General features: G+C 32.0%; 1 protein-coding gene across 3 annotated transcripts in view; it reads right to left on the reverse strand.

The window, feature by feature from the left end:
* The window catches only part of LOC149426357 (QRFP-like peptide receptor), a 240,428-nt gene that overhangs the window by 101,451 nt on the left and 126,881 nt on the right, over window positions 1-12,096 (reverse strand). For all 3 annotated transcript variants that reach the window (XM_089636533.1, XM_089636543.1, XM_089636551.1), the window contains exon 8: window positions 1,928-2,055. In XM_089636533.1, the coding sequence (XP_089492659.1) occupies window positions 1,928-2,055 (128 nt within the window). The remainder of the gene's footprint in view (window positions 1-1,927; window positions 2,056-12,096) is intronic.

Consider the following 12,096-nt stretch of genomic DNA (forward strand, 5'->3'; position numbering starts at 1 on the left):
CACGTCCTTATTCCTACCTCTTAAATATAAAATTCCCTTTCCAAATTTGTGGTTCAGCGAGATAGTTAAACCTTAACGCTGTAATGTTTACGATTTGGTCGATGCTTAAAAACACCTGAACCCAGACAGGCTGAGGAATTTACGATAATTTCCGGCGAATCCCGATTCTAGGGTCTTTATAATAATTCTCCCTCGGAATACGTAATGAGAAAAAGTTTCAAAAACAAATAAAATTGTTATATTATTATGAAGATTTATTTTATATGAAAGAGCTATAGGTGGATTCTAAGATTCATGTGTGATCTAAACCTTAAGGAAGTAAAGTTTTCCCTATTATCAATAGATATTTGATTTCTGTATATACTCGTAAATCAATTCGTCCCTGAACTAACCAAGCGGATTCCATAACGGGTAACGAAACACCTTAATTAATACAAATCGGTAACTACCATATATATAAACTTATTTTGACTGGATACCTAGTTAATTTTTTGAAATCATACAAATTCCAATAACAATTACATACTCTCATAAGCAATAACTCATAAATATTATTTCAACATGAGTTATTAAATTATTCAATTCGGCAATGAAAATCAGTTAATTATACAACAGGAAACGTTTTTACCGGGTAAAGTGTCAAGGTTACAATAAATCGTTGGAAGCTTTTCTCCGGAATCAATTAATCACCCAAACAAAAATTTTCACACATACCTGTCAATCATTCGGTCTTAGTGTCAGAGATGTGCAAAATGGGTACCCAAAACCATTTGAAATGCAAAATGGAAATGGGTTAAAACTTTTCCATTTGAAAATGCAAAATGGTTTTTAGAAAAGCATTTCAAATGCAAAATGCAAAATACCTATTTTCAAAATGCATTGAAAATGCAAAATGGTTTCTCAGGTCAAACAATTAAAATAATTATAGAATTTTTAAACAGTTTTGTCATTTAATAATGGACATCAATGTAAAACAAACATATTACATGATGGTAAATCAAAAAATGCCACGACTACGGATTATGAACCACAAACAATTTGCGCGGGACAAATGTTGCCAACGTAAAACATAGAAACTGCTATCTAACATTTAATATTACAGCGGCATGGCCCCATGTTCAGTATTTGAATCAGTATTTTTTGTAATGGTATCACTCAATTGCCAGGGCTCCTACCAGGCAGCATCTTGAAAAATGTAAATTATCTCTCATAGCGAGGTTGAGGACCGACTGACATTTTGGGCTTATGAAAAAAAGATGAGTGGAGATAGTAGGAAGAATGTTGCGAAAAAGCATTTAAAATGGAAAATGCATTGAGAAAAGCATTTAAAATGCAAAATGCAAAATGGTTTTTAGAAAAGCATTTAAAATGCAAAATGGAAAATACCCGTTTTGCATTTTGCATTTCCATTTGAAATGGATTTATTTGAAATAAAGCACATCTCTGCTTAGTGTATGTGTGTGTGTGTGTGTGTGTGTGAGGGTGTGTGTGTGTGCGTGTGCGAGGGTGAGGGTGGGTGTGTGAGGGTGTGTGTGTGTGTGTATGTGTATTTGATCTACATAATAATATGCCACTAGTATCCCATATTTATAATTACGATGATGAGCATTTAAAAGTGTTTAATATTTCCTTGAAATTCTGAATCCAATGGCATTTAATATACAAGGCGTCCTAGAGAAAAGTGCACTAATGTGATTCTAAATGATGGCAGAAATAAAGAGATTTTTTTCGAAATTCCATGTTTTTCTAATACAAAATATATTTAGAGAAAAAAAAATTTTTGAATGTTTGATTTTTCAAAATTACTATTTATTTTATCTTTTATACCTGTACTGTCATGTAGAATCACTTTACGAAGTTAGTGCACTCAACCCCAGCCACGTTGAATAGAATATTCGTAAAAAAAATTTAAGAAGAAAATACTTACTTTACACCGTTGGTGCTGCCTCGCTGAAAGATCATCCGGGGTCCCGCAGACCAGCTTCTTCACAGACCTCCTGAAGTTTCGTGTCATGAAGCAGTACACGATTGGGTTGATGGCAGAATTGACGTGCCCTGTGAAGTAAAGAAAACACTTTCATATAACTCTTCATGCCTTCAAATTAAATCATTGGTTTTAATTATACAATAATACACATCACTTCCAAAATATTGTCTGACTCAGTACTAAATAATTTCATCATGCCACACCTTCCTAAAATTTTTAAATAATTTTCTACTTTTTTTAAAAGGAGCAAAAGTTGACATTTAGCATAAAAGTATTGTTTCTATGCTAAATAAACAAATCCATTCCCAAAAAAGAGGATTATTGACGATGTCATTAAAATAAGATATTATGATTATCAAGTAGAAAACTCAGATTATTAAAAATAATGAGTTTTCTTATTTTCAAATACCAATTTTTAATGACTAGCTTATGCCCGTTTGCCCTTTGATTTTAAACATTTTCATGACCACTGTATTAATATTATTCCCAAACGTAAACGGTGACGTAGACGGAAATTCCTCCCAAAAATTTGTGCGGGATAATTTTAAAGTATGCTAGAAATAACAAGGAAAATGTTTTTAAATTTTCATTGAAAACCAATTTTAAAAAAAATTAGATAAATCATGAGTGATATTTTGATGTATTTACCATTTTTAATTATTTATTTACATAATTCTGTTACAGATTTCTTATTATTAATTTTTTTATTCCTTCTCTAAATAGTATAAAACAAAGTCGCTATCCGCGTCCGACTGTCTGTTTCAGCGCTCAGTTCTTCTAAACTTGGCAACGGATTTTTATAGAGTTTATATATATAGAATCATTACATACATATACAATAGATACATATAATACATGTATATTATATTTATATAAAGTAGAGAAAATTTTTCCGCTGCATACACGTCAACTTGTATTATATGATATATATTATAATACAAGTTGTTATAATATATAACAATATTAATACAATTTAAATGGACATTTATTACAACCTGAATAAATAATCCAGGAAACAATTTTTTTTTCTGATTTGCCTTGAGCAAATAAGTTACCAATTTTAATTACATTTATTTTTATATCTTACTTACAGGAAAAGACACGAGAAGAAAATATATAATTATTGCTCAGACGATACTGAAATTAGACGCAACTTCTATGAGCATCTAGATACTAAATCCAATTTATTATTGAATAAAAATATTATTATACTGGGTGATTTTAACCTACATAATAAACCTGAGGACGTGTTAAACGACTTTAAATATTTTTGTGGTTCAAATGGATTAACTCAGCACAGTGAAGTATTAAACAGTTATGACAATATCCTGGACCTCGTCCTAAGTAACTTGTCCCTGTGTGAAGTGACTAGAAGCGAAGAGCCGCTAGTCAAGGAAGACCATCATCATCCAACACTGGCCGTCGCGGCGCACAGTGGACGGAATGAAGAAAAAACACGAATTAATTGTTTGATGGCTAAATATTAGTGCAATATTTTTTTTAATCTTATTAATGAATTATAAATATTTTTAAGTAAAAATATTAATTTATTATTATAAATAGCTTTTTCTCCATTTCGTCATTAATATTGTAGTGAAAAATTCTTAATGTTTTTGTAAAATGTAGGGCTCAAAATGTTAGAACCTGCCGCTATGTGGTATTTTTGTGTTACGTAATTAATTAAAAACTATTTTAATTTCTCAGAAGTGGCATTTAATATACCCCGTTTTTTTAATGCCTCGAATAATTCTCTCTGGAGAATGCATATAGGCCTTCCTGAAAATAACAAAATTGTTCAAGGAAGGACAAAAGATGATCACAATTTATATATGACATTAAAGGTGAGACTTCAGTCTACAATACTTATATATTCATAAATGGGAACAAACGATGTTTTGTTTCTAAATGCTAATTGAAATATGCATTTTAACAGCAAAAAAATTCAAAAATAGTGTAAAATTAGATGTTAGTTCAAATCTCACACACATGATATATTGATATATAATTTTGTAAATTAAATTAAGAATACCTTGAGGAATGTCAGCCATAAGAAACTTTTGTAAATATATCCAAAAGTCACTTATTACACAACCGTCTCTGCTCACGCGTAGGAATGAACTGAAAAACGCGATGCCGAACATTCAACTTACGACACACTTTGCAGCGTTGCCAAACTTCCATCAAGCCCTATTGACATATTTAAATTAACACATAAAATGCAGAAACTATTGTACTACACTAAAAAAATATAAATATTAAAAAAATTAACGTATGCAAAAACCACTTAATTCGCGTTTTTTTTCCATTCCGTCCAAAGTGCGGCGCGTCTAACGCGAGCCGCACCATCACATAGCAACGGCCACAAACATCACCGCGCCCGCGCCCGCCCCGCCTCGTCTACACACAATATCAACTGCTACTCGCAATATAACTTTAAACGTGCTAATATAGAACTGTGTCAAAACATTCTGTCACATTTTGACTGGAAATTTCTTAAAAGTATACATTCTGTTGATGTTGCGGTAGAGTATTTTTATAATGTTTTAACAAGTGTTTTTGATTTATGTGTTCCAATTAAGAAGTCAATAAATGTGAGTGCAACCTACCCGGTATGGTTCACAAAATCAATTATTGACAAAATAAAAATCAAGGAAGCGCATCGCAGAAAATATAGAGTACACAAAAAGCAATCAGACTACTTATTGTTTTCTGCGATGCGATCCGAGCTCAAAAAAGATATTGTCATAACTAAACGACAATATTTAAACAGAATTCAGGACGGGATTAAAGACAATGTCAAATGCTTCTGGGATTTTATAAAATCACAGAAAGCTAACTCCAGGTCACATAACGGCCTGAATAGTGGAGACAAATTTATAACGGACTCAGAATCTATCTGTCAGAAATTTGCAGACTACTTTCAATCTGTGTATGATAGTGAAACCCCTAATCTTAGTACAGATTTTACGCGAACAGAGGTCCCATGGAACGTAGGTAACATTTCCCTAAGATTAACGAGCCCGACAGAGGTAGAAGCTTATATCCGTAAACTGAAGACTGACAAGGCTACAGGGCCGGATGGAATCCCTTCCAGTACTATCATTAGCATAGCGCCAATGATAAGTGAAGCTCTTTGTCATATATTTAATACCAGTATTTTGACTTCTACTTTCCCCCAGATATGGAAACTGACCCGAGTCAGTCCCATTTTCAAGGCTGGTGACAAGACAGACGTCAAAAACTACAGACCGGTAGCCGTATTATCAGTGCTACCAAAACTATTTGAAAAAATGATTTGTGACAAATTAAGTCTCCAGATTATGCCATTCATTGGAGAAAATCAACACGGTTTCTTTCCAAAGAAATCAACAGTCACAAATCTGCTTACTTTCTCGAGATTGGTAGCCACCGGTTTAGACTCAAGGCACCAAACAGATGTAGTTTACACCGACTTTGCCAAAGCATTTGACCGTGTTAACCATGATATCTTACTGAGGAAAATGTTTAAACTAGGCTTCGACCTACCAACACTAAACTTTTTCTCATCATATTTAAAATCCAGAAAACAATTTGTTTCGGTAAATGGACATAATTCAAAAAAATTCTCAGCGAAATCTGGAATTCCTTAAGGGTCTAACCTCGGACCGCTGTTGTTTCTAATACTAATAAATGACATCCAAAACTATGTTAAGAATAGTAAATGTCTACTGTTTGCAGATGACCTTAAAATTCTAATGGAAATAAGCTCCCAACAAGACTGTCTTAAAATGCAAGCTGATCTGGATGCACTATCTGAATGGTCGTTGATAAACAAATTAGATTTCAATACAAAAAAATGTGTCACTATGTCTTACACTCGCTCTTTAAACACTATACTTTACGATTATAAGATAAAGGGCGAAACACTTTCACGTGTAAATTCCGTAAAGGATCTCGGTGTCGTCTTTGATCCCGAACTGAAATTCTCTGGCCATATATCGCAGCTCACTCAGTCTTGCTACAAACTTCTTGAGTTCGTCATTAGGACATGCAAGCAGTTCAATAACCAAGATGCTATGTTAGCATTGTTCGATGGCATACTGAGAAGCAAGCTGGAGTATGCGAGCGATGTTTGGGCACCGTATCACCAGAAGTACATTGAAATGATAGAGCAAATCCAGAAGAAATTCCTCAGGTATGTCTATATGCGGACGCATGGAACCTATCCCAGATTCATGCACCATATCGACTTACTTGAGGAAACCAATTCTGTAAGTCTGGAAACTAGGCGGAAAGCAAGCCTAGCCACTATATCTTTCAAAATTTGGAACAATTTTATTGATAGCCCATTCCTCTTGGGATGCTATGATTTATATGTACCAGACCACTACAGCCGAAGTCGATACCATGACTTATTTAGAGTACCAAAAGGCAAAACCGACGTCCTGGCAAAGCATAGCATGACAAGGGGAGTGGTGCTGTTGAACGAACTAGCAAAGAATTTGGATGTAAATGACTGTTCTTTAAACGACCTAAAACAATTATTGAAGAGTCACTTACCCAAATGCTGATATGATGTAAAATTATACTGTTTGTAAAATTGTACTGTAACTGGAACGAATGTTCTGTTGTACAATTAAAAAAAAAAAAAAATTATCATTGGTATAGGTAGTACACATTTAAACTGATAAAATTTAGTACGCATAAAAACTGATAAAATTTTTTATTTAAATTTCCCGAAAATGAATACATAAATAAGTACAAAATGACCGATGTTAACGCACACGGTTAGACTTGTTGTTTTTAAAGACAACAAGATAACCCTTTCAGTCAATTTGAATGAGTTTTTGGTTAGTTCAGCTTAAAATAGAAATAAATCATTTAGTGGCAATATAATACATAACCTTTGTTTGGTAATAAAATAAACTACTTCGAAAAAGTAATGCCAGCATTTATTTTCAACGTATTAAAATAATTATAATAATATAAAAAATAGTGGTTTCAATAAAGTAATTTATTTTCATGTAAGGGTTCGGATATATTTGTGAACCGAAACGCGAGCCAAGCCTCGAATTATAGGAAAGGGACGAAGCAACAGGAAATGTTTCGAAATGCCAATTGCGGTTTTTTTTTTTTTTTTTTTTTTTTTTTTATTTATTGAATTTTTTTTTATACATACATGGTTACATAAAATATTGAAAAATGTATAAAAAATATTGAAATAAATGTACATAATTAAAAAAAATCCCACGAAGGCGAAGCCTGAGTGTGGGTATTATAAGTATTTTTATCTTATTTCTATGGTTTAAGTGAAGATACAATATTAAATATAAATTTGAGTTATTTTAAAAGAGTTACTGTAGAGATACAATACAAGAAACTAAATCATGTAACATGTAAAAGTTTTAAAATAACACAAAAAATAAGGTAAATACTAGTTTTTGAAGACATCTTAAAAAGTGAATTAGCAGACAAAGCATTACAAACAATAAAATATATGCGCTGTTTTGTATGTATGTGAAATAATAAAAAATAATGTATACATTGATATAAATGTTACAGATAGCTTTGCTAAAACTTATAAGAAAAAAATATCTAGTTCAGTGTTTTTTAGCCAAGATTTGATGTACTTTTTAAAAGATTGAAGGTTTACACACGTGTCCCTTTTAAAGGTTGTACATAAAGAATTATACATTTTTGGAGCAATAAAACTAATATGCCTTTGGGCCAACCTGGTTTTGCAGTGAGGCACAGCATATTCACAAGCGCCATGTCGTTGGCTGGCACGATTTGAATTTTTAATAAAGTTGTTTGGTCGCGTATAAATAAATTTAAGACATTGAGCACTATAAGTCTGCTTAAGGTCCAAAATTTCAGTTTCTTGGAACAATTGTTTAGAGGGATAGGATTTAGTCTTTTGGTACATTATCTTAATAATTGACTTTTGTGCAATTTCTAGTGGTTTTACATGATTGTTGAAAGTTCCGCCCCAGCCAATTATTCCATAGGAAAGAGATGAATGAACTAGTGAGTCATAAACTAGTTTCATGGTTTTTATATTTACTACATTACTCATTCTTTTAAAAATATATTTTAGGTATCTCAATTTGTTAACAGTTTTTTCAATATGGCTGGTCCATTTAAGTTGACAATCTATAGTTACACCTAAATACTTAATAAGTTTTCCAGATTTCATCTCCTCACAGTTACAGAATGTGTTTGGGTTACAATTTACGTTATGAAACTTCAAATTAAGATTGGTTTTAGGAGCCGACTTCTGTGTGTTATAGAAAGGAATACAAATAGTTTTATCATAATTTAGGGTAAGTAGGTTTCTATCTAGCCACTCTTTGACAATAGTAATACATTTGTTAGCTTTATTAGTAGTATCTTCCCATGATTTTCCTTGGACTGTTATTGCAGTATCGTCAGCAAATGAGAAAATTTTACCAGGTATTTTAATATTACATAAGTCATTTATATATATTAGAAAGAGTAACGGCCCCAATACAGTTCCTTGTGGTACACCATGTTTTACTAAATCAAAATTGCTCAAATATGTTCCAATTTTTGTGCATTGTTGGCGATTCAATATATAATTTTGTAACAGCATGAGACATTTGTGTTGAATTCCAATGTTGGATATTTTCTTTAAGAGAGTTCTATGGTTGACTGTGTCAAAGGCTTTCTTTAAATCTAAAAAAATGGTTAAAGTTTTGATGTTTGAGTCCAGGTTAGAATAAATGTTTTTGGTTAAATTAAATATAGCATCATCAGTACCTAGTTTAGTTCTAAAGCCATATTGGTTAGGTGAAAGGAGTGAGTTTGATTCCAGAAAATCGACGATACGTTTTTTAATGCATTTTTCTAATATCTTAGACAATTGAGAAGTTAATGTGATTGGTCTGTAGTTGTCTGTTTTACATCTAGGTCCTGATTTGTGTATTGGGATGATGTTAGCTAGTTTGAATTTATTCGGAAAAATACTATCTCTGATGCATGCGTTAAATATATGGTGTAATGGTTTGATTATATGTTTTTTTATAGATTTAATTGTAGTGTTACTTAAGTTGTCTGGGCCATTTGCAGACCTAGCGTTTAGATTGTCAATGTGGTTTGTGATTTCAAGTTCAGTTATTTCGGGAAATTCGGAAAGTTTGAAGGTAGAATTTTTAGTCTTCAGAAAGTCTGGGGGTACATGCTCAGAGTGCAAGCTAAGAGAAGGATTATTGTCAATTAGGGTAGAGGCGATGTTTGTAAAAAAGTGGTTGAAATTGGTTGCAATATCTTTAGGATTATCAAGGATTATATTATTTTCAGTTATAATTTTTTGAGGAATTTTGTGTTCTTTTTGATTCCTGTTTGAGATCTCATTTATGATGTTCCATGTTTTTCGTGAGTCGTTATGTGCTTTTTGTAGTTGTTCAGAGTAATACTGGTGTTTGCATTTTTTTATAAGAGTATTTAGATAATTTCTATATATAATATAATGGTTACGTTTGTTGTAATTTTGTGCTTCATTTGTGGATAGGCAATGCTTTTCATGAGTTTTATAAGATTTGAACAGTTTATTTCTATGCTGAATTGAGATTATTAATCCACGTGTAATCCATGGTTTTATGTGTCTGATATTAAAATTGATAAAAACTCTTATATTATCCGGTTGTTTCGTTACTTTCCATAATTCGAAACTTGGTTTGCGTTTCAGTTCGCAAATGTATACTCAGCACAATTTATCAATTTGTATGCAAACACTAACGGAAACCGGTGGGCGACTGATTATTTGATGTTATCTCGAATTATTGATTGATGAGTACAAAGCCGCTCATTGCGTTGCTAATAATAATTAAGTGGTTGACTTTGATAAAGGGCAGAGAAGCATAATTATTGGCCAACCCGTCAAATTAAAATTAATCAATGAATCTGTCAACTTACCGTTTTAAATGGTCATGATTACCATAGTCAAACTGTCGATGCTAGTACACAAAATATTGAATGTTTATTATGTTCCAAAATGGAAAGCACGGTGACATTAATTTTCTACAATACTTCAACGATTTTGTCTTGAAATAAATAAAATAGATTGAAATAGATTTACAAAACTTGGTTTTTCAAGATAACATGTTTTGATTTGGTATAGTGGAGATCGGGGACTGTTGCACCAATTTGACTCTTACCATTTTCTACGTCTTAGATAAAGGTTTTATGAAAAAAAAATCATCTTCAACGGCAGATAATTTAGATTTCTATCAAATTATTTTTTAATTTTTCAAAATATTATATAATATAAGCTATAAACGTGTAAACCGATTGGGGAAAATGCTCCAACTGACTCCGTCCCCGGAGTCAGTTCTACCAAGAGCGAAATGTAGATTAAAATACAGAATTTAGGCATAATGTTCTTGAATTTTAATTATTATCGGAAAAAAAGTAATTTTAATAGTGTAAATTTACTATAAAAAATTTCAATTATATGTATTTACGAGTACCTACATATTTAACGAAATACAAAATTTATCTTGCCTCAAAAAAACTCTTATATTATCCGTCAGTTGAAGTGAAAGAAGAAACTTAATTATTTCAATGCAATAAAATGACAATAAAATGACAAAAATGGCGGAATGTCAGAACATGTCAGGGCCATTGCCTGACGACGTATCATAAACGTACTTACTATAGTTGGTGAGTTATTTGATTTGGTACTACTGACAAAGTACATGTTTCCCCGGTTTCCCCTAGGTATATCAAGTTGGGAAATCTTGTAAGCAAAACTTTCAGATGAATCCATATATAGTTTACTCCGTATGGGTTCACGAAGTTTCGCACCAAATAAATGTTTCTGGTGAAAGTAGTTACGCGATTCAATAAGATGGTTCTTTTAAAGTTGTTAAAAAATGTCAAAAAAGCAAACGGATTTTTTTTCTGGGAGATAGGTTCAATGATCAATGGGACCAAATAGAAAGCCTAGGAAATCAAATTCAAATATACTGGAAATGCCTCTTGCAGATCAAAGGTACCCCGCAGCAAAGATATTAATCTTTAACTTGGATAAGGAATGGACAAGTTTCTATAATTTTAAATTCATACTTTCAGTAGAAAACCCACTCTTAGGATGGGTTATTTTATAGAATTTGAAAAATTCATAAAATTTCAACGTTTATTTGCAAGTTCTATGAATGTCATATTCAAGTTCTGTTATTATATCATTACAGGCTAGTTACTTGAAAAAAGTGAAATTATAACAGAATTCTCACACATCTTGAAAATGAGCGTTGAAATTTGATGAATTGTTCAAATTCTCCGAAACAACCCGTCCTAATAATTTAACCAAAAAAAGTTAAAACCGTTGAATTTTTAGCTATATCATCGCACGTTGATAATCTACTGAACATAACAAACTTTTTGGTCAGTATAAGGATATCCAAATACAGAAAAATCATCTTAACTATTAAAGTATTCTAACTGCATAAACATAAATCAAGAAATATTATTTTCATGTAAGGGAAAAGGAATTCATCAAAGTGATTTGGCAGCAATGCGCTATCTCACGGGAGATATTGTCTTGCACCCAAGTTGGGTACTTATAACATAACTTACATTGTATAATTTTTTTATTCTGTTTCTAACGGCATTAGTTTTTTTGTCCTTTATCTAATCGAATTGACAAACAGTATAGCACACCTACAGCATTTTCTTAACTTCACAACGATGCCCAGCCGGGTAGCGATGTAGTTTCACTGTCTTTACACCATATAGACAGGGGCGATATTGTGATTTGTAATATAATTAAAAAACTTTCTTTATATCTGTACGTTTAATCTATATAATAACTGGGTAAAACGTAGTTTTTTATCACACATCGAAGGACGCACGAAAATTCTACTTGCAAATAATTTTCCACGTATGTTTGATTTAATAATCCGAAAGCACCACTACTCACGTTTGTTAATAAATTTGTACCAGAAAGCTTTATAATTTCAACATGATTAATTTCGACCGCAAGAAGATTTTTGGTTATGCCACCGTGAAGGATATCTACACAATCGTATTTTGTGGAATAACAAAAATTATTGACGCACTTACTCGTATAATTCCTGAGGAGGGTGTATGATTACTCAACATATTGGTGG

Source organism: Hesperophylax consimilis, chromosome 1 (genome assembly GCF_061612785.1).
Source record: "Hesperophylax consimilis isolate HC1 chromosome 1, BYU_Hcon_1.0, whole genome shotgun sequence".
NCBI lineage: Eukaryota > Metazoa > Arthropoda > Insecta > Trichoptera > Limnephilidae > Hesperophylax > Hesperophylax consimilis.